At 63.2% G+C, this 27,065-nt stretch overlaps 1 protein-coding gene across 1 annotated transcript; it reads left to right on the top strand.

Moving 5' to 3' along the window:
• The first annotated feature begins 1,219 nt into the window (after positions 1-1,219).
• On the top strand, positions 1,220-27,065 carry PLCH2 (phospholipase C eta 2). Its single transcript, XM_055583791.1, has 22 exons — positions 1,220-1,343; positions 2,831-2,977; positions 5,330-5,583; positions 5,780-5,908; positions 9,212-9,382; positions 11,299-11,392; positions 11,554-11,757; positions 11,943-12,063; positions 13,722-13,893; positions 14,300-14,407; positions 15,425-15,583; positions 18,234-18,311; positions 18,658-18,740; positions 19,103-19,200; positions 19,550-19,732; positions 20,116-20,223; positions 20,712-20,836; positions 20,915-20,999; positions 21,355-21,501; positions 21,854-21,933; positions 24,001-24,298; positions 25,780-27,065. Exons 1-22 carry the CDS (start codon positions 1,220-1,222, stop codon positions 27,063-27,065), a joined length of 4,254 nt encoding a protein of 1,417 aa, XP_055439766.1.

The raw sequence follows: 27,065 nt of genomic DNA, 5'->3' as shown, positions 1-27,065 counted from the left end.
AGTGAGGACCCCAGCAAGTGTCCCAGGCTGCCTGGTTTCTGGTGCCCTCTGTCCCAGTCTCTGTGGCCCAGGCCTGGCCCTGACCGTCTGTGCTGGGGAGGGAAGGCTGACGCACTGCCCAGGAGCCATGGGTTTTATGGCAGTGAGGACTCATGGGTGCCGGCCCAGCACTGTCGCTGTCCCTGCGGGCCTAGGTGGGGGCACAGGGTGGCTGGGGCTAATGGGCCAGAGGCAGGAGGAACGTGAGGTCAGCTGCAGTGACTCAGTGGGGTTCTGCCCTCCGGCCTGTGCCCCATTGTCTGCCAAAATGGCCTGCCCCGGAAGTCCCAGACACTCAGTGGTCCCTGGCCCACGAGAGGAGGGTGTGCCTCCTGCTGCCCCAGAGCTGCCCACAGAGCAGTCGGCTCCTTCTGGGCTTGATTGCCCCCAGCTGCTCTTGTCTGGGCCTGAGCTGCATGGCCTTGACTAGGCCTTGTGTCAGGTCAGCAGGCAGAGGCTGGTCCTTCCTGGGCCCAGCTCCTCCCTCAGGACAGGTCGGTCGTGAGCCAGGCAGCTGACCCTGGCCACCCTAGCCACCGGGGCAAGGTCTCCCGCACGGGAAGGGTGGGGGACACCGCCTCTGGGGGGCCTGAGAGTGTGCTCCAGTGGATGGTCCCTGTGAGGATTATTGCCCCAGGCCTCGCAGCTGTGTTCTCCAGGTCCCCAGGGAGACCACCCATCTGTCCTGCCTGTCCCTACTCAGCTGGTTGTAGGGGCTGGTGACTTGGGGCCTCGGACGACACTGCCAGTCCCTGCCGGTCCCCAGCTGGGAGTTCCCTTGGCCTAAATCCTCTGGCCAGCTGGGCCAGATCCAGGCTTGGATTAGCGCAGGGGATTGGGCAGAGGTGGGGCAGGGCGGGCAGCGGCGCTGTGACTCTTCCACCTCCAGACCCTGGGCTGCAGCTTCTCCCAGGACCCTTCCGTGGCCCTGGAAGGGGGGCAGACTGGCACAGGGGCCATCAGAGACAGCGGGTGACAGTCAGGCCAATGCCAGAGGCGCCTGGGAACAGCCCTGCAGGGGAGCTAGAGGCCAGCGAAGAGGGAAAGAGGGAGCCGAGGAGAGAAGGGGGCCCCGTGGAGCTCTGGGGCTGCCCGCCACCACCTGACCCACTGCCTAGGTAGGGTGGGGGGCTCCGGCCCTCCCTGGCCTCCGTGAACCCACCCCAGCCATCATCGGGGCATGTCCGTCCCCTGGCCACTTACCCCAAGCCGGACCAAGGGAACCGTGGCCTGCCTGGCGGAGGCCCTCCTCTGGGTCGGCGGGAGCGTGGCTGTGTCCCCACAGTGGCAGCTTGGCCCACTAGGTAAGGGGGCTGGCCTGTCTGGTTGGTCGTCTGGGGCGGGGACTGGTCTGCTCCTCCCTGCCAGAGCCCCGCCCAGCACCAGGGTCACTGGAATCAGGAGGGTGGGGCTGCTCCTCGGAGTGTGAAAAGCCTGGGAGCTCCCACCAGCCCCCATGCAAACCTGTAACCTCCTGACCCCTCGGTTTCCCTCTGAGGGTCTTGGGGCTCTGACAGCATCCCCTGGTCTGCCTCTCTGAGCCCCCCACTTGGGGTCTGGAGGCTGAACCCCAGGCGAGCAGTGGGGAAGGAAGGGGTGGGGGAGTCAGGAGCAAGGAGGGGCCGAGGGCATGGTCCTGGTGGATGTGCTGGCTGGACACTCTCTGAGGGGATCCCTGGTACTTTGGGGTCAGTAGCACCTTCAGCCCCGGTGGGGAGAGGCCAGCATGCTGGGGTCAGACATGTCGGCCCTAAGAGGCCGACAGAGTGGGTGCTCTTGACTGCGGTGAGACTCTGGGGGGGATGGGACAGTAGAGTCTGTCCCAGTGGGGCTGGCCTGTGGAGGGCCCCATTCAGGTTGGTCCGTTCCACTGGGTCTCTGTCCACCTGGGGGAGTGGGGCTTGGCCCAGTTGTTCTAGGCCCCTGGACCATCCCTGTCCTCACCCCCAGCCTCCTCTCTTCACCTGCTACTATGTCCCCGCGGCCACACCATCCCCTCACCTCCTGGTGTCTCAGTGGAGCCCACCACCCTGTGCACCTGTCCCTACTGGGTGCCCCCGCCCCCCCGCAGCCCACCATGCCTGCAGCTCAAGAACAGAGGTTGGCTTCCTCTGAGAAGTTCCCACTGCTTGGTCCCTTGGGGCTGGCACTGCCACAGGCCTCCACACCACCTGAGGGTCCCTCATCAGGGGACCCCGTGGGTTAATGACTTGGTGCTTCCCCAGAGGGCACCTCCTGGTTCTGGGCCTTCCGTAAGAAGCTGTAAAGGCCCAAGGGGGGCCGGGATGGTCCTGTCCCTGGGACTTCAGGAGCCTGCTACCTCTCCAGCCCTGGGGGCCACTGTCCTGGCCAGTATCCCCTCCCCTGGGACATGGGAGATGTGCAGGCTGCAGACGGAGGCTGAATGGATGGAGGAGGGAGGGGTCGGGGGGAGGCAGTTAGGCCCTGTGAGGAAGGTGAGGGCTCGGCACCTTCTGGGACTTGTGCCCTTGGGTGCACCCTCAGCCTCATGGACCTGGCTGGGCAGAGCTGGTCTGAACTCTGTGTGGACTCTGGCTACTGAGCAGGGTCCCAGATTGGATCTGTGACCTGGGCCAGCACCTGGGGTCACAGGCAGCCCTGGAGGGTCTGAGTTTGGTGCCCTGATGGGTGGGGGGTATTCTCTGCACCCCGTGAGCACTTGGGGGTACACCTGAGGCTGTGGTGAGCAGGGGGCTGCCGCAGCACTCACCAGTGCTCCATTTGTCTGTCTGTGTCGGTCTGTCTGTGTGGCGGCTCGGTGGGCCTCCAGTGGAGCGATGTATGAGTGCCATGCAGGCGGGGACGCAGATGGTGAAGCTCCGGGGCAGCTCCAAGGGCCTCGTCCGCTTCTACTTCCTGGATGAGCATCGCTCCTGCATCCGCTGGCGGCCCTCACGCAAGAATGAGAAGGCCAAGAGTGAGTGGGTTGGCCCCGGTGGCTGGGGGTGGGGGTGGTGGTGGCAGGAGACCCTTCTCATGCAAGAATGAGAAGGCCAAGAGTGATGGAGTTGTCTGGGGGTTGAGGGGTGGGCAGGAGACCCTCCTCATGCAAGAATGAGAAGGCCAAGAATGAGTGGGGCAGTCCTGGGACAGGAGACCCTCCCAGAGCAGCCTCCGGGCAGTGGGAAGGGCAGCAAGACCCTGAGACCTGAAAGTCCCCAGGCCTGGAACACGGGCTCAGCTGGCCTTGGAGAGCCGTGGTGGCCTCTGGATGCACTCGGGGAGGGAGGGCCCCGGCCTTGCTGTCCACCCAGCAGATCCTCTGGGACTCCGTGGAGACTGGGTGGCACCCATGCCCAGCCCTGTGCCAGGTGCTGGGAGGGGCTAAGAGGCAAAAGGACCTTTGGTCTGGCCCCCTGGGCACTCTGAGGACAGGACTTGGTGCCCAGTGCTGGCCCAGGCAGCCTGGGGCGTGAGCAGCCGGCAGGGGCATGGAGGCTGCAGGGCTGTCTGGATGGGTCAGGAGGGTAATGAGCTGTGAGGATTTGCACAGGGACCTTGCTGGGGGTCCTGGGAGTCAGGGAGGGACACGTGAGCCCTTGCAGGTAACAGAGGGGACTTTGCCGCCCCTCCTCTGGCTCTGGCAGCTGGAGAGACGCAGATGTGCCAGGGCAGGGCCTGAGCCCAGTGGTTGCTATGGGAGCTGCCACCACCACGGGGCCCAGGAGAGACACACTGTGGAGCCCCCTGGGAGGGTGTCTTGGAGGAAGGGGCTGGGACTGCTCTGTGGGCCCCGTGGAGGTGGAGTCACTGTGAGCCGTGCAGGCAGGAGCCCCTATGCTCCATCGGGAGGCACTGTTTCGGTGCTGGGCTTGCTGTGGGAATTTAACCCACGTGACTCTGGTCTTTGGGTGTGAGGTCGTGACACCACCTGATGGTAGGATAACTTCACGTCATGCTGAGTGACGAGAAGGACACCGGATGGCAGTTAGAGGGGAGCGGTGGACAGGGTCATGGTGGCCCCTCTGGGGAGGCGGTGGTAGGTTGAGGCCAGCAGGCTTAGGATGGGAGAGACCAGCTGACTCTGGCCTTGGAGGGGTCCCTGGGAGAGAGGAATGGGGTGAGAGGCAGCTATTTCCTGACTGTCAGCATCCCCTAATCTGGGGGCCCCAAACCCCTGCCTCCTCGCCAAGGACATGTGAGCTACAGGGAGCTGGATGGAGAAGCAGGCAGGACAGGCCCCCTCCAGGCAGGGGGTGCAGGGGAAGCAGGAGCCCCCAGGGAGGGGGCAGTGGGGGCAGAGGACAGAGGAGTGAGGCTACCCTTCACAGTGTAAGTCGGGGAGACCCACCATTACTGCACCAGACACGGTCATGCCCAGAGGGGTGCCAATCCCACCTCCGGGAGCAGGCACCGGGCGCTGGGGGTAGAGGCAGCAGGAGCCAGGCGGAGCGTGTGATGCTAGGGGTCCCTGGCTGTGCTGACTTCAGGGCACCTCCTCCCAGAGGGGCTGCTGACTACCTGTGCCCTGGTAAATGTGAAAGGACCCTGCTGAGTGCACAGGAACAGACCCTAAGGATGACCTCTGAGCTCATCTCTTCCTGAGGATTCAGTCTCTGAACACAGGCTCCACGGAGCTCCAGACACTGTGGCCAGTAATGAAATTCTTCCTGCAGCCTGATCTGGCACATGCCAAGCGGGGCCCCACCACCCCTGGCTCCCACCTGCTGGCACCAGAGTTTATCACAGAGATCGCCACAGGCTCTCGGCCGTGCTGGCCAGCAATTGCCTTCCCAGGATGAGAGGCAACTGGCCGGAGCTTGACAGATGGAATTGGCTTGTCTGGTTCTCCTCACTCCAGACGCAGAGGACAGACCCAGGGTGGCTGACTGGAGGAAGGCAGCCCTTCTCTTGGGGAGGATGGACCTCTTTAATGGCCAGAGGGAAGATGGGCAGACCTCAGGGTCAGAGCGGAATGGGAAGAGGCGAGCTCACCAGCCCCAGCATATCTGTGATTTTTCCTTCTCCTCAAGGGTGGGAAAGATTTCCCTGATGCTGGGAAAGATTGAGGGCAGGAGGAGAAGCGGGCAGCAGAGGATGAGATGGTTGGATGATATCACTGACTCAGTGGACATGAGTTAGAGCAAACTCCAGGAGATAGTGAAGGACAAGGAAGCTGCAGTCCATGGGGTTGCAAAGAATCAGACACGACCAAGCGACAGAACAGCAACACCCCAAGGGCCCCTTGAAATGCCCCCTCCCCTAGCCTCAGACAGGAGGGAAACCCTGGGGAGGGCCGTGACCGTGCTGCACCCCCCTACCTCTGCAGTCTCCATCGACTCCATCCAGGAGGTAAGCGAGGGGCGGCAGTCGGAGATCTTCCAGCGCTACCCTGACGGCAGCTTCGACCCCAACTGCTGCTTCAGCATCTACCATGGCAGCCACCGGGAGTCGCTGGACCTGGTCTCACCCAGCGGCGACGAGGCGCGCACCTGGGTCACCGGCCTGCGCTACCTCATGGCCGGCATCAGCGACGAGGACAGCCTGGCCCGCCGCCAGCGCACCCGGGACCAATATCCTCGCGTGCGGCGGGCGGGCGGGCCCCAGGACGCACCCTCGCTGTCCACCTAGGTGGGCTCCCTGCCCCAGCTGGCTCATGTGTTTGGGGAAAGCGGCACTGGGATGGGGTCCTTCACGCCTTCCTGCCCGGGAATGGGAGGGGAGGGGAGGTATGGCTGGCCCTGCTGGACCCACGTTGGTCCCTAACTTGGCCCCAAAGTGGCTGAAGCAGACATTTGACGAGGCCGACAAGAATGGGGATGGCAGCCTGAGCATTGGCGAGGTTCTGCAGCTGCTTCACAAGCTGAACGTGAACCTGCCCCGGCAGAGGGTGAAGCAGATGTTCAAGGTAAGCCCAGACCCAGGTGTGTGTCGGGAGCAGCCCCACCCTGTCCGAGCTGCAGAGGGTCCTGGGCTGTGCCATCAAATAGCGAGGCAGCAGCTGGTCTGGACCTTTGAGGGGCGATCAGTCAGATACCCCAAGTTGCTGCCTCTGGCTGTGCTCGTTCCCTGCAGCAGCTCCCGGGGCCTCCCCTGGCCGATGGACTGGGCACGTGACAGGTGCCTGGCCAGCAAAGGAAACCACTCACAGGGCCTGTACCCTCATCCCACCCCACCCCATGACTCCCCAGCCCCGATGGGGGGCAGAAGCCCTGCCTTGCGGGCAGCAGTGCTGGTCACCCAACGCCTCCCCTGCGGTCTGCTGCCACTGCTGTTAGCAGTTATGAAAATGCATCCTCAGCTGAGCGGCTGCCTTTATTGTCTGTAATGAGTTTCTCTCTTTCCGGAACCCCTGCTGGGATAGGGGAGGAAGGCAGGTGGTGTCAGTGGGTCCTGGTTCTGGGTGGGGCTGGGCCAGCAAAGCCTGCCCTCACTCAGGACTCGCTGTCTCACTGCTGCTGGGGAAAGGGTTCTGTGAGGTTGAATGAGGTGCCATGCCCCAACACACATGCACACACACACACACACACAGACAAACACACAGAGACACACGTGCACACATGCGTACACATGCATGCACACATGCACACACATGTGCACACGCAAACACACATGCACACACACAGCCAGCTGCCCCTCCAGGCGCAAGCCCTGGCGGCTCCCTCCTGGGCTCCTGTGATGGACAGGAAGTCATGCTTGGCTGGAGCAAGGGGAGCTGGCCAGCTCAGAGTGTGTGGGTCTGTGTAAATAGCAGGGGTGGGAGGGGGGCATGGTGAACTGGATGATCTCAGATTCTGGTTGAGGACTGGGGGGTCTCACATGGCCCATCCTGAAGGCCCAGCGGGGACACAGCCTGCCTGGGCAGTGAGGAACTGGCAGGTGGCTCAGGCTTGCAGAGCCATACCCCCACCCCATTCTCTGCCTGCTCTGCCTCTGGGAGCAGCTCGGGGGTCAGCAGTCCCTGCCCGAACCTGAGGCTGTGCCAGGGGCCAGGCAACAGGGCTCACATTGGCCTTGGAGACAGGACAAAAGATGAGTGCACCTCATGGAGTGGGCACAGGCTTCTGGCACCTTAAGGTCAAGTCCTGGCTTGAAAACGCCCCCACTGGGAGCTCCAGAGAGCCCACATCCCCAGCCCCTCTGGGAGCAAGAGGGGCCCATGCAGAGCACCCTGAGCAGCCCCAGGCCAGTTGGTATCTGGGCACTGTCTAGACCACTTTGAGAAGGACTGGAGAGGTGGACTGGCAAGAGAGAAGGACTGGCGAGGATCTGGAGAGAGTCCAGTGGGGGCTGTCACCAGGAATGCTGACCTCAGACCCTGGGCAGCTCTGCCCATAGTGGCTGTTGTCCCTGGTGTCCCCTGAGCACCTGGGCCTCCTGGCCCATCTGCATGGGGCCCTACGTGGGCACTTGGGGGCCCAGGGAAAGAGGGCTGACATCCAGCCAGGCAGAGCCACTCTGATAATTAACATCAATTTTATTGTCGAGAAATCTCAATATTGTTTCTACTGCCTGGAACTGCCCTAATCAAAGGATAGATCTGTGTGGTGGGTAAAGAGAGGCTTGAGCATAATTTCATTAAGTCTAAAATAACAGTGGAATGTGGGCGAGGCTGGTGTGGCCCCTGGGCCTCCTGCATGATGAGCACCCTGGGTGGCTCCAGGCCTGGCCCAGCAGTGTGGCTCCGGCCAGTGTGTGCCTTCAGCCACGGCAGTTTCCTTTTGTGGAGAGGAGAGCAGCCACGGAACCACGTCGGAAGGAATTCCTCGGGCCCAGGGGTTGGGGCCATCCCTTTGGGTCCAGAGGGCCTCATCATCCCAAAGGGTTTTCAGTCGTGCCTTGGGTGTGCTGCCCAGCTCAGAGCCCTCAGGGAGGCCAGATGACCCTATGGGTGGATGCTCAGCATATGGGCATCTCTCCCAGCTTCAGTCTCAGCCCCAGGAAGGGCTCCCAGCCTGGCTTTGTCCCCAAGAGGCCCTTTGACCTGCAGGGCGTGTCCTGCCAGCTCTGAGATGCAGGGCCGCCCTCAAACTGGGCAGACACAGGGTCCTCACTGGCATCTGCTGGCCTCAGCACAGATGACTCTGGGCTGGGTCCTGTTCCAGCCAAGGCATGGGCACCCCACCTGGGTGACTGGTTCTGGATGGACACAGGCTTGCTGGGTGCCCACCTTGGTGTCAGGCCACAGGGTCAGGAAAGGCAGGGATAGACTTCCCGAGAGCCCCACTCTCTCTGGGCTCGGGGACTTGGGGGTGGCTGTGGCCCCCTGGCTCGTGGGTGATTTTCCTGATTCAGAGGGGCCTCTTTGCAGCCATCCCAGATGGTGTGGCCATAGGAGGAAAGACATGTAGACTGGGCTCAGGGCTGGTGAGCACTGCTGTCCATGGTGCTGAACCTGGTGTCTGTTTTTGCCAGGCAGTCACCTCCCCCACCTCATCCCCACCCCCACCCCAGCCGCCAGCCAAGGACCTGACCTAGCACTCAGGGCCTGACTGCTCTGTAGCACCTCTGGCATCTTCTGGGCAGCCTAGACTTTGTTACTGAGTGCCCTTGTCCTCTGAGTCTGCCTGTGGCCTTGACTCTTGGTGTCCCGAGTCTGACATCACAGTGCATCCTTCCTGAGCTAGTGGATTCATGAAGGAGCCTGTGGTCTCATCAGCAGCCCAGTGGGCTTGCCTGGGGCGGGGGTTCCTGTGGGTATTGTGTGAGCTGTTCACTGAGAAAAGTGAGGACAGTGGCTGAGATCAGGGACCTGTCATCTCTGCTGAAGAGATGCTGATAGAGGCTGAAGTTGGGGATTTCTGCATGCCTGGCGGCCCTGTGCTTTTCTAATCGATGGACGGCCAACTGTGATTACAGATCACAGCCCAGTATGGGCACTGGGTGGATGTTGTTGGCTGAAGGTGGGGGGACATTGCCGGGTTCAGGTGCTGGTTGACTTTGGAAGGCTAGGAAAGGGGCAAGTAGGGTGAGATCTGTATTAATGGATCACGTGGTGGCTTCTTGGTGGGAGAGGCAGAGTGAGGCTGCTGCTGTAGGACTTAGGGAGCACGATGAGCCCCTCCACGAGCCTTTGATACAGGCAGTGACCTTGAGAGGGGGAAAGGTGATTCTTGACTCAGGGTTGCCTGAGGGGTGAGGGGCTTGAAGGCCCCCTCTCAGTCGAGGTCCAGGATGGGACATGAGGGGATGCAGAGACATTGCTTTACAGGAGGCGGACACGGATGACCACCAGGGGACACTAGGCTTTGAGGAGTTCTGTGCCTTCTACAAGATGATGTCCACACGCCGGGACCTCTACCTGCTCATGCTCACCTACAGCAACCACAAGGACCACCTGGACGCCACTGACCTGCTGCGCTTCCTGGAGGTGGAGCAGAAGGTGAGGGCCCCCTGGCAGGAGCCAGGCTCCTGGTCAAGGTGGCCTCCCCTCAGCCTCCCTAGGCATTTGAGTCTGTCCACAGTGTGGGAGAAGAGTGGGCACCAGCCTGGCATTTGAGGCCCATATACTGGACCAGCCCAGGCTGTCATCAGCCACCCTGCCGCCAAGCAGGTGGGGGAGGAGGGCAGCTCAGCTCTGACCGTGCCCCTGCCCAGAGCTTGACCACAGCCCCGACTTTAGTGTCGAGCATCTCCTGGCCTAGGTTCCATGGCCCAGCCTTTCCACCTGGGCTCACACCCCCAGGGTTCTGCGCCCATTGCCCACTCACTCAAACATTTGTCCAGCAGATGTGTGGGTGCCTGTGGGGGCCAGCCAAGTATGCCTGCCCACTGTCCTAGACCCCAGGCAGCTCCATCTCTCCAAGAGGCATTGCCTAACTAAAGCTCAGGGTCCAGAAACTCAGGGGTCTGCGTGGAGGCCAGGTGCTGCCAGCTTTGGTGGACAGAGGCTGGAAGTCCGTGGAAGAGGAGGGGAAGGTCAGCATCCTCTGAGGAGACAGCACTCACCAAGGGGGTGGGGAATAGGGGTGTCAGACACAGACTGCATAGGCACTGCCCCTCAGGCTGTGGGAGAAGGCCATGGGGATCAGGGTCCAGGCCTGTAACTTCCCGGGACTCTTGCAGAGCCACTTTTGGGGTAACCTTCAGGCCCCAGCTGCCTTGCCCTTCTGGGGTCAGACTCCCTGGCCCCAGGACTTCTCAGGGCCCTCATCCCACCTGCCTCACGTACAGTGTCAGCTCATGGTGATGGGCTGGGGGTGACCACCACTGGGAAGGGCTGGGGGCTGGGTATTGGGAACCAGGAGTGGCCGTGGACTCATCCTGGGTCTGGGTGGTGGTCACCTTGGACCTCTTGCCAGTGTCCTGACCCGGGGAGCTGCCCCCGCATTGTGCTCCTGGGTCCCCTCCCCCCAACTGCCATCACACGGTTTGCTGGGGCCTCCCTCCTGCCTTGCTGATGGGGACACTGGGGTTCGCCCAGGCAGGAGAGGTGGGTACCAGGCTGGCTGTGGGCAGTGTTGGCACAAGGCTGAGGGGCAACTGTCCCAACAGCTGGCATACTTGGGGGTGGAGGGAGGGAATGGGTCCCAGTGTGGGAAGGGCAGCACTGACCCCTTGCTCCCTGACCTTTGCCCTAAGCTTTCCACAACTCTCCCTATAGTCTGGGGCCCAAATCAGCTGGGTGGTTTGGCCTCCTGGGTCTGCAGCTGCTCCAAACTCTGACCCCATCTGTCCACTCCACTATCTATACCTGCCCCAGATTCCTGGGGGCATCCAGGAAGCCCTGCTGGTGGGCCTATCTCCAAGAGCTGGGGGTTCCTGGGGGCTGCACTGTGGGGCTCTAAGAATCGCTCAGCCTCTGACATGGGGCCACCTGGGCTTGGCTGTTGTGTGCAACTTTCTTGAGAGGGACTTGGGCAGATGGCAGGAGGGGCCGGGTGAGACCCCTCCGCTCCTCCAAGATGGGACACAGTCCTGGCCCTCCTGCACTTTCTCATACCAGGCCTCACTCCTGCTAGCCTGAGACCCCCAGCACGGCGTCAGTGGGGGATGGCCCAGCTGATGAGGCCAAAGACCCTCCCCCTGGCAGGGATCCTTAGCCAGCGCCAGCTCTTCCAAAGCCAGGGGACCCTCTATCTTCTGCTGGCCATCGAGTCCCAAGTCTTGTGACACTAGGGGTGGCCAGTGAGCCCCCCAGTGGGGGGAGCACACTACAAGGACCAGAGTCTCAGCCCCGCCATGTTGGCCCCTGGGCGATGCAGTGGCCAGAGGTGGGGTGGGAGGGTTGGCCGTGGTGGAGGAGGACGAGGGGCTGCCTGAAGCCAGCTTGGTCTCAAGCCCCCTGCTCTGGCCTAGGTGACGGGCGTGACCCTTGAGAGCTGTCGTGACATCATTGAGCAGTTTGAACCCTGCCCAGAGAACAAGAGTAAAGGGGCAATGGGCATTGACGGTGAGTGGGTGCCACCCTGGCCCAGCAGTGCTGCCAGGCCAGTGGGGTGCCAAGGGGGCCACATGCCATGAGGGTGGGTGGTCTTGAGCTGAGCCCAGCGCGGGACTGGCACATGGGGGCTGAACCCCTCGCTGCCCCTCCACCCACGCTGCTCCCCACAGGCTTCACCAACTACACGCGGAGCCCCGCCGGCGACATCTTCAACCCAGAGCACCGCCTCGTGCACCAGGATATGACGCAGCCACTGAGCCACTATTTCATCACCTCGTCTCACAACACCTACCTCGCAGGCGACCAGCTTACGTCCCAGTCGAGGGCAGACATGTACGCCCGGGTCCTGCAGGCTGGCTGCCGCTGTGTGGAGGGTGAGCGCTGGGCTCCAGGGCCCTGCACCCCCGCTCGGCCCCGGGGGCCTCCCCGAGGAGCCCTGTGTCTGGCAGGGGCTGGCATAGGTCTCTCTTGGTGTTAACTGTGGAGCAGGAAGACTGCCTCCAGTTAGAGCCCATGGGCTGTGGGTCCCTGGAACCCACTGAGGTCTGCCTGCCTGCAGTGGACTGCTGGGACGGGCCTGATGGGGAGCCCATCGTGCACCACGGCTACACGCTGACCTCCAAGATCCTCTTCAAAGACGTCATTGAAACCATCAACAAGTACGCCTTCATCAAGAATGAGTGAGTGACTGGGACTCGGGGGCTGGCCCTGGGGGGGTAGGTGGGGGAAGGAATCAAGGGGTTCTTCCTGCCTCTCCCCCACATCCTTTCTGAGGAGCAGTGGTTGTAGTGGCCGAGGTGCTGGTTTCGGGCTTTCTTGTTGAGGATGAGGGGCAGGGAAGGGGTGGAGGAGGGGAGAGGCGGTGGGTGCGATAGCAGCACGGGCTGGAAGGGGCGTGTGTGGCAGCAACCCCACCCCCACACACTCGGTAGCAACGCCAGGTGTCAGACGCCTCCAACAGTGCCGCTGGCGCTGACTGTCCTTAAGAAGCCACTCTGCGTCCAGACTCACTTTGCTGTCACTCAGCTGTGGCTATAGACACTATTGAACAAAATCCAGTTTAGTTTCTGAAAATAGAAGACCGCCTCCCCACACTGTTTGTTACCCCAAATCAGCGAGGCTTGCAGGCGAGGGAAGAGCTAATTGAATGAAGACGAGAAGGAGACTGACTTAAGAACTAGAAACAGAGGGGTTCCTCTGGGAAGACCTGGCCCAGGCTCTGTCTGGGAAGGGGGTGGGCATGGGGGCCCTCTGCAGGACAGCCTGGCCTCTGGAACTGCAGGTGCGGGGGCATCCTGGGCAGTGGGGCTGGGACACACAGGTCTCCTGAATCTGCCAAAGAGCCAGGGGCCTGCTGGGGTCTCGGGATGGGGCTCACACCTCCCATGCCTGCATCATATTTACAGGCACTTGGTTCTCGCCTGAGGACTGAGGCGAGAAGCACCTTTGCCCAGGCCCTGCCTCCCTGCATCACAGGATTCAGCCATCTCTTGGTCCAGTTTGTAACTTCTAGGCTGGGGTTACTTACATTTTCTAAAAGGATTATGTTGCCTTTTGACAAAAATCCAAGTAACCGTGCACGTGACTGAAAAGAATAAATCAAACAACTGAAGAGCCTATTACAAAAATGCCCACACTGCTCTCCTTACCTGCACCACGCAGGTCATAGCTGTGCCAGGCTGTATCTCCCTCCTATTGGGCCAACACTGGGCCCCAGGACCACACACCAGACAGTGTCCCCAGGATCTCGGTGGTTGGGAATCTTTCTCACAGTCTGTCCATTGCTCCACATTGCACCTCAGTTCAGTCCACGTCATTTTTTGACCCCATTTTATGACTTGCTTGAACGTTTCCTTTTATTTTTCCTGGAGTTTCTAATTGCCTTTGATTTTTTTTCTTATGAGGAGAAGAAGTACATGCCTTCTTTACCCACCCTCAAGGTCTTCTGGTTCCTATCCTTCACACTCGGTTGCTTTTTTTAAAAAATTTTATTTATTTATTTTTGGTTGGACTGGGTGGATTCTCTTATTGCAATGCAGAGGCTCCAGGGCACTCAGGCTTCAGTAGTTGTGGCTTGTGGGCTTAGTTGCCCTAAGGCATGTAGAATCTTCCCAGACCAGAGATTGAACCCATATCCTCTGCATTGGCAGGTGGATTTTTAACCGCTGGGCCACCAGGAAAAGTCCTCACCCTCCCAGAGTGGCTGGCAGCCACATCTCTCCTGGGCTCCTGTGAAGACCCCCCTCCTCATGCAGTGCTGCAGGTGACCTGCGGTCCTACATGGTGGGACCTGGCCTTCCCCCAGCCTCATCCTGCTCCTTCCATCTTGGGGCCACAGGTACCCAGTGATCCTGTCCATCGAGAACCACTGCAGCGTCATCCAGCAGAAGAAGATGGCCCAGTATCTGATCGACATTCTTGGGGACAAGCTGGACCTGTCATCAGTGAGCAGCGAGGATGCCACCACGCTGCCCTCTCCCCAGGTGCTCAAGGGCAAGATCCTGGTGAAGGTGAGACCCTGCCTGCCCTTCCTGGCACCAGCATCCTGCTGAGCCTCTGACCTCCGACCTCTGACTTAGGGTCAGGGCAGGGCAGGGCCCTGCTCCAGACCAGCTGGGGTTCCACACCATCTGTGATAGATGTGAGGGGTCAGGACAAGACCTGCCCTTGCCCTGGCCTCCATCTCCCCAGGGAGGTCCATCAACTTAGGGCCCTTGGCATGCACACCAGGGCATGTCCCTCCCGTGCTGCTGCTGCAGGGCTGCTCCTGCCCCTGGCCCTCCCCTGGCCCTGCCCCTGGCCCTAGAGCCACGAGCAAGCTTGGGAAAGGTGCCCACCCTTACCTGCTGCTCCTGTGGGTACTGGCCTCCTAGCACTTCCCGCAGGGCCCCTCTCATGGCCCACCTGCTCCCCCAGGGCAAGAAGCTCCCAGCCAACATCAGTGAGGATGCTGAGGAGGGCGAGGTGTCTGATGAGGACAGTGCAGACGAGATCGATGAAGACTGCAAGCTCCTCAACGGGGATGTGAGTGAGGAGGGGGGACCTTCTTCCCAGATGGGGGAGCCACAGCCCTGAAGGGCCAGCTCATGGCCTGGTTGGGGGATGGAGGCAGCAGGGACAGAGGGGCATGGGGCAGCTTGAGGGTAAGTTGCACAGCTGCCAGGCTGCTGGGCATGCAGTCGGCCTGGGCCACAGGGGCCCCCCTGCCCAGCCACCCCCGCACAGGATACAAACCCCGAGTTCCCAGGGAGCGACTGTCACCTCTTCTCCCAGCTCGTGAGGCTGGGGCAGTGCTGAGAGGCTGAGGAGTCAGCACCAGCCTTGAGCAGCAGAGGAGTGGGCCATGGGGAGGTGGCCATGGGGAGGTGGGGGGGGGGGGGCCTCTAATTAGCATCCTCCCTTTTCTGGGCGCTGCTGAGGTATTATTTCTCCCTGAGGGGCCATCGGATGAGAAAGCAATTGTGTAGAGTTCTTGGCCCTGCTGGCTAATTGTTTTAGAAAGCCCCGAGGCAGTGGATTCTTCGCGCACTGGGTGGGCCTGTGCATTTCCCTGCCTGGCCCGAGGCAATGGTAAACCCTACATCTGCACTGGCCCCCTTGCACCCACTGTACCCTGGGTGTGGGGGTGCCCAGATACCCTGCCGCACTGGGGCTGCCCCCCACCCCCATTCATCTCCTCCAGACACAAGGTGGATGGTGGTCGGTTCCCGATCTTGAGCCGCCCTGAGCGCATAGTGGCAGCTGGGCACCCGTGACTCATCTGCGGGTCCCAGGGCAGTGTGGTGCAGCTGAAGGAGGCGGGCGTTGGAATCAGATGGGCCTGGGCCTGTCTGGGGCCCAGGACAAACGGCACACCTACTGTGCACTCCGGGGGGAGCAGGGGGGAGGTGAGGACCAGCACGGTGATGCAGGAGTGAGCCTGTGGTCAGTGCCAAGTGTGAGAGGAGGGGGGGTGGCGCTGGCCCTGCTGAGACCCCGGATGCAGTCCACACTGCTGCCTGAGGCGGGGGACGGAGGCCAATGACTGGCTGCCTCTCACAGGCCTCCACCAACCGGAAACGTGTGGAAAACATTGCCAAGAGGAAACTGGATTCCCTAATGAAAGAGTCCAAGATTCGGGACTGTGAGGACCCCAGCGACTTCACCGTGTCCACGCTGCCCCCACCTGGCAAACTTGGGCCCAAGGCAGAGGCCAAAAAGGTGAGAGCCCTGAGGCCATGAAGGGGGTTGCCTGCAGCTGGGAGAGGGGCTGGCATGTGAGGTCTCTGCATACCCACATACACACCTGCGCACACACCTGCACACATACACCTGCACACTCACCTGCACACACACCTGCACACATACATCTGCACACTCATACCTGCACACACACACACCTACATCTGCACACACACACTGCCCCTGGTGCATATACCCACCCTGGGGCCTCCAGGAGCTGACACCTGGCTCTTCCGAGTCTCATCTTGAGAGACCAGCAGCTGTCAGTGTCACAAGGCAGATGGCCACGGCGGGGCCGCGCCATTGGTATGGCGACAGTTTGTCCCCAGAGGTCTGTGGGCAACTCCTCTAGCCCCCACCCTCCCCACCTGTGGGCAGGAGCGGATGGCAGCCCCCTAGGGACCTCCAGCTCCTCCTAGAAGAGGACTTGGGTGTGGCCTCGGGGGTCTGGTGGGGACTGGGAGGGGTTCAAAGCCCGGGAAGTACTGGCAGCTGTCCAGCTGCCCCCTGCCTGGAGGCCCCCAGCCTCACAGGGAAGCGCGGCTGAGCTCTGGGAAGTACCTTCACAGGGAGAACAGTGTGGGGGCTGTCAGGGCAGACGTAAAGCCTGGGGGCCAGGCTGGGCTGGCCAGGACCAGCGGCTGTGGTGCCATCTGGAGGGACTGGCCAACACTGGAGGAGGGTCACATCAGCAGCGTGGCCTGGGGGGAACCCCGTGGGGGCTGTGACGGGCAGGGTGGCTGGCCTTAGGGCTAGGAGGGTGCCAGTTGGTCCTGCAGAGCCCATTTTGTGAGACAAGACACATCCGGCTCTGTGTGCTGGTGGGAGGGGCTGACGTGGCCCTGCTGCCCACACCCCTCGCTGCCGAGGATGGAGAGGGGTGCTGTCTCCCAGCCAAGCTGGGGTGCCAGGGGAGGGGGTGGGTGACAGCGGATTCTGGCCCTGGCCGCAGCACTTCTTCAGGATGCTGGGCCAGCACGTACCTCTCTGCTCTGTACCTAGATTAAGGAGGACTGTTGTGCTGGGTGACCATGGGGTTCCAGGCGAGGGTTAACAAGCCAAGAGGTGTGTCAGCCTTGCTGGCTGCAAACACCGTGAACATAGATTCCCATGCCTCTGCCAGCTCATGGGTTTCCTGAGAGCCTCCGTTAGCCAGGGTCTGTGGCTTGGGCTTTGCACCAGCACCCCTCCATGTAGCCTGCCAACCAGTGGGAGACAGGACTCCCCGGAGGGTGGAGAAGGGGACTGGGGTCAGGAGAGCAGCGGAGTTGGTTGGGGGGTGACTCCCGGGAGCTTCCTGACACTGCAGACCGTGTCTCCAGCCAGGTGCCCCCTCTCTAGCATGTGAGCAGAGAAGGCATCCGGGGGGATGGGCCTGTGGCTGTCCCTGCCCCTCTTTGCTGGGCCTGAGGGCCTCCTGTCCCTCGCTCCAGCTCCAGGCTCCCTGCCTGGTGACCAGAATCCAGACCTGAAGGGTTCCACTCATCTGCTGGGTGAAGCTAGGGGACTGAGGGAGGAGCATGTGCAGGGGCGCCCCCAGCGATGTGTGTACAAGCTCACACACAGGGTGTGTACGTCTTGCTGAAACCCCTCCCCGACAGGGAATGTCGGCTGCAAAACCAGCTCCTGCCATGGTGTGGTAGGCACAGCCTGAACAAAGCTGGGAGGGTTGTGGGGGCATCTGTGGAAGGGGCTGGGGGGGGCAGCTGGCGGTGGCTGCAGCGAGTGGCCTCAGGGACACAGGCACAAGCTTCTAGCCACTCCAGGAGTATAACTGAGCTTCAGCATGGGCTTCCCTAGATGTCTCAGGAGGTAAAGAATCCACCTGCAATGCAGGAGACCTGGGTCTGATCCCCTGGAGAAGGGAATGGCTACCCACTCCGGTATTCTGGCCTGGAGAATTCCATGGGCTGTATAGTCCATATTGTTGCAAAGAGTCAGACACGACAGAGTGACTTTCACTTTTATGGATGACAGCTTTGGGCTTCAGTGACAGATGACAGAGGTGGACAGGCCACAGTGTTGCCAGGACCGGGCCCCCTCCTGGTGAAGGGGGCAGGGGCCGGGAGGGGAGCTGCCCATACGTGTTCTGTAGATGGTGCTGAGGAGGCTCGGTCCTGTGGCTTCAGGAGACTCGCTGCAGCCCCAGGTGCAAGCAGTGGACAGCCACAGCCCTGGGGACTGTCTAAAGAGGTAACACCTCCGCAGCTGTGAGAAGCAGGTCAGGGCTCCTGAGCTTGGGATCCTCGAACGAGGATTACATAAGCAGGCACTCCACGGAATATTCCAGACACACTGACGGTATTCATTATGCAATCACCATCCATGGGGAAGAATCAGAACTGGGCACTTAGTGAGTCTGGAGTGGGACATTGTGGGAAGCTGATTCGGCCAGGCCCCTGCTCCTGGCAACCGCCTCTGTGTACCCCATGTGGGTGGGGACTGTGCCTCCCGAGGGCCTGGGGCAGCGGCCAGCCCAAGGCCCAGCTACCCCATTCGTCCAGGTCCCTCTCAGCTCCCCCGTTCCAGGAAGGAGGCACTGGGCGGAGCTTCCTGCCCATGCCCCTTGGCCTGGTCTGAGGCTGGGCTCACTCAGCCCCCTGTCTGTCTCTGCTTCCAGTTCGAGGAGGACGTGGAGATCGGGGAGGAGGCCGGAACCAGCCGTCGGAATAGCCGGCTCCTCGTGGGCAGCTTCTCCAAGCGCAAGGTCTGCCCGGCTCCCAGGCAGGGAGCCTGCCCCTATGTCCCCCAGCCAGAGGTGGGGCGGGGGCTTCTCCAGCCCTGAGAGTCCCTGGGATTCCTGGCTGCCTTCTCAGGCTACAGGTGTGGAGCCTTGGTCAGGGCTGGATGGAGCAGGTGTCTCGATGGCTCTCCCTTGGTCGACAGTGGCCAATGCCCAGAGCTCAGGTCCTCCAGGGCCCAGGTTGAGCAGGGCACTGCAGAGGAGGGGCAGGCCCAGCTGAAGCATGGGCGCCAGGACCCCAGGTCAGCAGATCCTTCCTTCCCCAAGTCTGAGACTCCACCCATCTTGACTCTGCCCTCCTTCTTCACAGAAAAAGAGCAGCAAGCTGAAGAAGGCAGCCAGTGTGGAGGAGGGGGACGAGGACCTGGACTCCCAAGGCAGCCAGAGCAGGGGGTCAGTGCCCACCTCCATCCTCGGTCCTTGAAGAGATGGCTGCATGGAAAGTGCTGAGGCCGTTGTTTTGGCAACAGCAGGCGTCAGATGTGCAGGCTCAGAGGGGGCATGGAGGCTCGAGGCAGCGACCCCAGGGTGCAGGGCTGGCAGCTCCCTGTGCTCCTTTCCTTAGGATTGGTCAGGGTCGGTGCTCTTCCCTGGGTTCAGCACCTGCCCCCACCCTCAGCGTTACCTCTCAGTGCATCCATGTGTGACCCGAGCCCTGGAATACACGGGCACAGTTGGCGCCTGATGGACGCTCCCCAGAGCTTCAAGGGGAGGAGTGAGACCCAGGTCCTGACCCCAACAACCCCCTCCTGCAGGGCCGCTAGGCAGAAGAAGACTATGAAGCTGTCTCGGGCCCTCTCAGACCTGGTCAAGTACACCAAGTCTGTGGGCACCCACGACGTGGAGACGGAGGGTGAGGGGTCGCTACAAGTGGGGCTCTGGGAGGGGCGGGGGCCATTGGGATGGGGGCATCGGGGCAGGGCAAGGCCCTGGGGGCCCTCAGGGAGGGAACTGGGCCAATGGGGCGGGGCCGTGGAGGGGGTGGGGTCACTGAGGGACAGGGTCATTGAAGGCAGGGCCTGGGGAGGGGCGGGGCCTTGGAGGTGGGCGGTGCCACGGAGGGGCAGGGTCATTGGGGGCAGGGCCCAGTGAGGGGCAGGGGCATTGGGGGCAGGGCCCAGTGAGGGGCAGGGGCATTGGGACGGAGTCTAGTGGGGGTGCTCCCAGACCCAGTGCCCTGACGAGACCCGTTCGGCCCTCAGTGGCGTCCAGCTGGCAGGTGTCCTCCTTCAGCGAGACCAAGGCTCAGCAGATCTTGCAGCAGAAGCCGGCGCAGTACTTACGCTTCAACCAGCACCAGCTCTCGCGCATCTACCCCTCCTCCTACCGCGTGGACTCCAGCAACTACAACCCGCAGCCCTTCTGGAACGCCGGCTGCCAGATGGGTGGGTTCCTGGGCCCTGGGGCAGCAGAGGCGGCTGGGCGGCAAGGGAGATGTGGCCGGGTACTCCGCAGTCGCTCCGCTTAGCTCTCTCGCCCCTGACTCGGGAGAATCTCGGAGGTATCCAGTCACCCTCACCAGGATGGCACTGGTAGGGGCCGCGGGGGTGGGGGCCTTAGGACCCCAGGGTAAGGTGGTGAAAGACCCAGTCTGGCCAAGCTCTGCCCCTGTGCAGGGGCCGCTGTGCAGACTCTAGGAAAGTCCTGCCGGGTCGCAGGGCCCTGGTTGTGCCTAGTGTGACCCTAGCAGACTTGGGCTCACCGGCAGTGCAGAGGTGGGATGCCTGCACCCCGTGCTGACCTGGCCACCCCGCGTCCTTCCTGGCAGTCGCCCTGAACTACCAGTCGGAGGGGCGGATGCTGCAGCTGAACCGGGCCAAGTTCAGCGCCAACGGCAGCTGTGGCTACGTGCTCAAGCCTCAGTGCATGTGCCAGGGTGAGGACGCGGCCCCGGAACCCCGACCCTGCCGGGATCGGGAGCCCCTCCCCAGCCCGCCCCTACACGAGGGTCCCCGGGTGAGGCGCCCTTGAGCGAGGTTGGCTGGGCACTTGCTGCTCCTTCTCAGACCCTCAGCTTCTCCCGTGTGTGCTGAAAGCAACCTGTGGATCTTTTCCTGCTGTCACCCTGGACCCTATCACCGGGCACCCAGTCACCCATCCAGAGGCAGTGTGGCCTCGCACCCACACTGAGCCCCTGTGGTTCACCCATGAGGAAACGAGCTGGGTGCACATCATGGGGTGGTCACAGAGGTGACCGGCCCCTCGGCACCCCTGCACTGGAGTGCTGCCTCCCGTCCCCCTTCTGCACCTGGGACTCCCGTCCAGTCAATGGGGGAGAGGTGGGAGTGGGTGCCTTGGGGCTGCCCCAGTGAGCCGGTGGGGGGCTCACCCTGCCTGCTCATCTCTTGCCCCGGCCCCACACAGGCATCTTCAACCCTAACTCTGAGGACCCCCTGCCCGGGCAGCTCAAGAAGCAGCTGGTGCTGCGGATCATCAGTGGTCAGCAGCTGCCCAAGCCGCGGGACTCGATGCTGGGGGACCGAGGGGAGGTAGGTGGGAGGGCCTGGGCAGGCGGGAGGGCCTGGCTGTCAGCCTGGCCTGCGGTGCTACTCTGCCCTGTGTACCAGATCATCGACCCCTTCGTGGAGGTGGAGGTCATCGGGCTCCCGGTGGACTGCAACAAGGAGCAGACCCGGGTGGTGGACGACAATGGTGAGCATGTGGGTAGGGTGGGGGTGCAGGAGGGGTGTGGGCACCCAGAGGCCAGCCTGTGCCCCCAGGCCCCATCACAGCTCCTGTGCTGGTGATGCTGGTCTGACCAGGTAGGGAAGGGCAAGGGCTGCAGCCTGTAACTCACATAACTGCCCAGGCTGCCCCCTGGGTGGGGAGCCCAGTGACAGCCACCTGACCTTCCAGCGTTGCTTCTCTGTGCCAACGGCCAGCCCAGGAGAAGCTGCTGGGGGAGGGTGTGGGCCCAGGTGGCCTCCGGGTTGGAGCTGTGATGGGGATGGCCTGAGAGGTGGGGATGGGACAGAGGTGACAGACACCTCCTCCTGGCGGCCTCCAGGATTCAACCCCATGTGGGAGGAGACCCTGGTGTTCACGGTACACATGCCTGAGATAGCGCTAGTACGCTTCCTCGTCTGGGACCACGACCCCATTGGGCGTGACTTCATCGGCCAAAGGACGCTGGCCTTCAGCAGCATGATGCCAGGTGCGCAGGGTCCAGTGAGAGTGGGGGAGGGCAGAGCCTGGGGCCAGTGCCCTTACTGTGCATTCCCTGAAGGCCAGGAGGGGGCGAGTTGGCTCCTGCCTCGCCTGGGCCTGGGGACACCAAGAGCGCTGAGGAGGAGGGTTCAAGGCCACAGCACTGTGTGGTTGGATGGGGGAGGGGAGCTCTAACCTCAGCTCCCAGAGGAGGAAAAGATCCTTGCAGCTGAGGCAGTCCTGGGAGGCTTCCTGAAGGCAGCAGAGTCCTCAGGACCCAGCTCGTGGGTTGTAATCAGGGCCTCGGGACCTTTAAGTAGAGTGTGGGGCTGGGGTGAGCCTACCCTCTGCTGTTTCAGGCTATCGGCACGTGTACCTGGAGGGGATGGAAGAAGCCTCTATCTTTGTCCATGTGGCCGTCAGTGACATCAGTGGTAAGGTGAGTGCCACCTACAAGATCACTTGTTGTAAGGGGCATACCAGCCCCACCCCACCCCCCCATCCCTGTCCCTGGTGGATATCTTGATGGGCCTGTGTCTCCATCCAGGAAGGGGTTGGCGGGGCTCCCAATGCCCCTCTGCCAGCCCTGCCTCCGTGTCTGCCAGGATGTGGGAGCCATGGTCCTTCCCAGGCACCCCTGGTCCCTCCCGTCTCCCCTGAGCACCCCCTACTGCTTGGGGTCCCCGGTTCTCTGTCCATCCTTGAAGGCGTCTGCCTGGCTTTGCCCCCGTCTCCCTCTCACCCCAGCACATTTACCCCAGGAGAGGGTCTGCTCCCACTTCCCCAGTGTGCAGAGCCCAGGGGTCCCCGGTTCTGTGTCCGGGGCCCAGCGGGGCTGTAGGAGGTGGTCTGTCAGGCACACACGGGGGTCCGCGCATCTCCCGGCACTAACCGTCTCTCTCCTGCCTCGCTCCTTGGCCCCGGGTGCTGCCGGCGGGGGCCCCCACTGGCCTCCCAGCTCCATCGTGCGTCCGTGGTCACCCTGTCTGTCCTGTGTCTCCGTCTCCTCGCTGCACGCCTGCTGTCGGTGTCTCACGGCCTCACTCTGTCTCTTTGGTCTTGCAGTGGGCTTCTGTGTGTCCAAAGTCTACTTTTAGAAGCACAGCTCTGTTAGGAGCTCGAAGGTACCCCAGCGTGGGGGCGGCGTGGCCTGCCCGCCCCCACCTGCATGCTCAGGCCACCCCATTAGCATCTGTGATTCCTGGTAGCATTTTGCAGACTGTCAGCTCATGTGATGTGGGTCGGGATGTGGTTCCGGGTCCCCTGGGCCATCCTCAGGCACAGAGCAGCATTTACGAGGCAGGTCCAGGACTTCAGCCAGGCCTCCCTTGTGTCTGCCCCGGGGTCCGGCCCGTCTCTTCCTGCCCCTCCCTAGGTCCTCTAGCTGCCGGCCCTCCTGGCGCCTGTGCTCTTCCCTCCCCCTCCTTCTGTGTGCACCGCCCCCCGAATGCCTGCGTGCCCCTCTAATCTCTCTGTGCCTCGATGCCCCGTGCTGGGGGCGGGGAGGAAGGGAGAGGCCCCAGGGACCAGGAGCTCTGAGCTTGAATTCTGGACCTTCCTCTAAATGACTTTCTCGCTGACTCTGACCAAATTGCTCTGGATTTGGGATCTTGAATCAGGCAGCTGATTCAAGTGCTGGCCACTAACACCTCCACCCTGAAGGCCCCGTGTCATGGGCACCGTGACTGTTTGCAGGGTCTCTGCATGCGAGGACCCAGTAGGCCTGTCTGGTGTTGACTGAGACACTTGCCAGCTGGTCCTGGGGACCCTGGCTGCCCTCCCCGGGTAGGGAGGCTACGGGGAGAGGCCTTGCAGGGACTTCCTGGGCCCAGCTGCCCGGGAAGGCCCTGGGCCAGCATTGGTTCAGGGGGCACCAAGCGAGCGTGGGCCCTGCTTCTGAGGCCCCATGACCAGAGAGCAGGGCAAGGCTGGAAGCATGGCCTGGCAGGATCCCGGAAAGGCCTCCTGGAAGAGACAGCACCTCCAGGCAGTGGGCCGGGCAGGGGCCTGGGCGAGAGCACGGGGCTGCACCTGGCTGTGCTTGCTGCCTCGGCCACAGTGCCTGGGGTGGGTGAACGGGACCGGGGCTGCTCCATTGGGTTCTCACCCCGCTGCGTTCTCTGCAGCAGCCCTGTGCCAGCCTGCCCTCAGAGCTGGGGGCCAAGGGCTGGAGGGGTGGAGTGTGCAGTGGGCACAGGGCTGGAGCCCAGGTCTCTGCTTAGGAGACCCTCCAGCCCTTCCTGGGACACTTGCCCTGAGACCTGCAGCCCCTCCGCCAGCGCCCACTCACTCCACCCGATGCAGGCTGGGTTGAGGCCGCAGATGCAGCTGCCGCTGACCCTGGTAGAGACGCCCTGGAGACCCTCCTCCTTAGGCTCTGCCCCAAGTGGTGCCCCAAAACGAGCTGGTCCCTTGGGCTGCACCCTGTGGAGCTCAGCTGGATGGGGCTGGGCGGTCTCCAGCCCCCGGTGTCCGGCTGTCCCCTATGTGTCTCCTTCTCTTGCAGGTCAAGCAGGCTCTGGGCCTAAAAGGCCTGTTCCTCCGAGGCCCAAAACCCGGCTCCCTGGACAGTCATGCTGCTGGGCGGCCCCTGCCCCGGCCCTCCGTTAGCCAGCGGCTCCTGCGGCGCACGGCCAGCGCCCCGACCAAGAGTCAGAAGCCAGGCCGCAAGGCCTTCCCAGAGCTGGTCCTGGGCCTGCAGGACACGGGCTCCGAGGGGGAGGCTGGCGATGCAGCACCCTCCAGCCCTGGCCCCACCCCGGAGGCCCCAACCCGGGAGGAGCCAGGCAGCCGCAGCCCCCGAGGTAAGGCGCCAGTGGAGAGGAGTCCAGAGCAGGAGCAGCCCCCGCGGGCGCCTGTGGGCCCCGGGCCTGCTGGGATGGCTGCCACCTGCATGAAGTGTGTGGTGGGCTCCTGTGCCGGCGAGGATGCTGAGGGCCTGCACAGGGGGCGGCTGCCCAGCCCGGGGCCTGAGGGTGAGCACTCGGCCATCAGCCAGCAGCCCTGTGCCTGGGAGGACTCGTTGGGGGCCCCCCACGCTGCCCCTGGGAGAAGCAGAGGGGCCCCCAAGGGCTCCAGGGCCCGGCATCCCGGGCCGGGCGGCAGCGGCTCCGTGTCCTCGGACTCCAGCAGCCCGGGCAGCCCCGAGGGGGCCACCCGCTGGCCCGAGGGTACCCACAGGCAGGCAGGGGCCCTGCAGAGGGAGATGAACGCCCTGTTCATTCAAAAGCTGGAGGAGATTAGAAGTAAATCCCCCGTGTTCTCCACCGGTAAGACCAGACGCTCCTCGGCAGTGTCCCCGTGCTGGTCCCGCCCCATCCCGCATGGCCTGGCCGGCGTCCCGCTGCGCTTTCGTGTCCAGAACTGTGGCCTTCGTGTGCTCTCTGTGCTCCATCAGCTGGTCCTGCAGGTCCCGCTGCCCCCAGCTCCCTGTGTGCCCACGACGTGCCCCGTGGGCCTGACACCTCTGAGGCTGGGAAGGGACCCCAGGGTGGGGACTGGGGCGTCTGAGCTGTGCCCTGCTTGTCAAGACCCAAGAGTGGCCTCTGGAGACTAGCTCCAGTGCCAGGGCCAGCCTCCCTCCTTGGCCTGACTGCCAGGACCTGGGGGCAGTTTCCAGGCCTTCCTCCCGCCTCTCCCCAGCCCTGGCCTGCACTGCAGTCCTCTGGGAAGACTGGCCTGGGCTCCTGGAAGGGGCTCAGAGCCTTGACACCAGGGCTTCAGCTTGCAAAGTATGAGGGGAGCAGATTGCAGGTGACCCTCAGTCCCAGGGACAGGGACACACGTGTGAGCAGCTCTGCTTTGGACCCTCCCCTTGCCTCTGCCCTCAGGGGTGGTCATGACAGACCTGTTTGTGGCCCCTGCTCACAGGGAGTGGACCCTGGTCACAGGGAGCGGACCCAACCTGGGGAGGGTGTGCTTGAAGCTGAGCCTCCCTCTTGCACGTGCCCAGCCTCCCCTCCTGTGTCCATGGCCAGCCCCACACCTGCTGACCGCCCTGTTCTCCTTTCTGTCCCCACGCTGCCTCCCTAGTTAGGAACTGAGAGCAGCCGAGTGCCAGGTAACGGGGCCCGGCCCCCGTGTGCCCTGCCCTAGCCTTGGGAGGCCCCCTGCCTGTGGGCATAGAAGCCAGTTCCTTCCCCAGCAGCAGTAGAACCAGAGGGTGGGCTGGAGGGAGTGGGGTGTGGGGGCAGCTGTATGCACATGGAGGGGCCTGAGTGCGGGCATCCTGTGGGCATGAAGCCCCGGGCCACCCCTGACACAGGCCTCTCCCTCTCCTCCACAGAGCCCCGCCCCTTCTCCATGCAGAGGTCGGTCTCCTCGCTGTGCAGCCTGGAAACCATTGCCGAGGAGCCAGCCCTGAGTCCCGGCCCCCTACTGCCAGGGGCAACCCCCCCCAGCCATGCCCCTGGAGGGCCCCAGTGCTTTACAGGGCTCAGCACCCACTCGGCGAGCCCCTCAAGGGCGGCTCTGGAAGCTCCCAGGCCCCTCCAGCTCCGGACAGGGAGCCAAGCGAGCGCTGAGCCAGCCCTGGGAAGCAGGCAGTGGGAATGCAGCACTGGGGGCCCTGCTGGGGCCTGCAAGGGGGCCCCCAGCGGCCATATAGAAGGCAAGGGCCACCCCCGGGCTCTGGGCCACGTGCCCAGAAGGGCCAAGAGCGAGGGGCAGGTGCCCTCGGAGTCTCTGGGTGGACGGTGGCCCCTGGCTGGGCCCTGCCCCACCGTGTCGTTGGACGCCACTGGCGGGGACCGGCTATGGCAGCGGCTGGAGCCAGGCAGCCACCGCGGCAGCGTGTCCTCGTCCTCCAGCCTGTCGTCCAGTGACACGGTCATCGAGCTTGCCCTGCCGGGCCTGGGCCTGGGCCTAGGCTGCGACAGCCTCCCAGGGACCCTGGCAGGACGTCTGCCCCTGCGGCCCTGCTCGGCCCCAGTCGCCCGCCTGGATCCACCCGCAGTGACCAAGAGCAAATCCAACCCCAACCTGCGGGCTGCTGGCCAGCTGCCTGTGGGGCCGGACAGGCTGCAGCCCCTGCCCCTGGCCCCGGGGCCACCCTGGCGCCGCCTCCCCCTGGCAGGCCTCCCGGACTGCACTGTGGCTGCCAAGTCTAAGAGCCTCGGGGACCTGACTGCGGACGACTTTGCTCCCCGCGTGGAAAGCCTGGGCCGTGGCCTGGGCCTGGCCGGAGAGAGGCCGGCTGGGCGGAGGGTGCGGCCAGATGCCCTGACAGAGCAGTTGCGCTGGCTCACGGGGTTCCAGCAGGCTGGGGACATCACTTCGCCTACCAGCCTGGGCCCCGCCGGGGAGGGGGTGGCGGGTGCCCCGGGCTTCCTGCGGCGCTCCTCCTCCCGCAGCCAGAGCCGTGTGCGTGCCATCGCCAGCCGGGCCCGCCAGGCTCAGGAGCGGCAGCAGCGGCTGAGGGGTCCACGGGGACCCCCGGAGGAGGAGCGGGGCACCCCTGAGGGTGCCTGCTCCGTGGGCCAAGAGGGTTGTGGGGATGTGCTGGCCCCCTCCAAGGGCACCACCCACCAGCCCTTAGGTGCTGCCGCCACCGGCCTTCTGCTTCGATTCTGA

The sequence above is a fragment of the Bubalus kerabau genome, chromosome 5, assembly GCF_029407905.1.
Source record: "Bubalus kerabau isolate K-KA32 ecotype Philippines breed swamp buffalo chromosome 5, PCC_UOA_SB_1v2, whole genome shotgun sequence".
Taxonomy (NCBI): Eukaryota; Metazoa; Chordata; class Mammalia; order Artiodactyla; family Bovidae; genus Bubalus; species Bubalus kerabau.
Note: the sequence above shows the minus strand (reverse complement) of the source record. Positions and strands in the feature narration are given on the sequence as shown.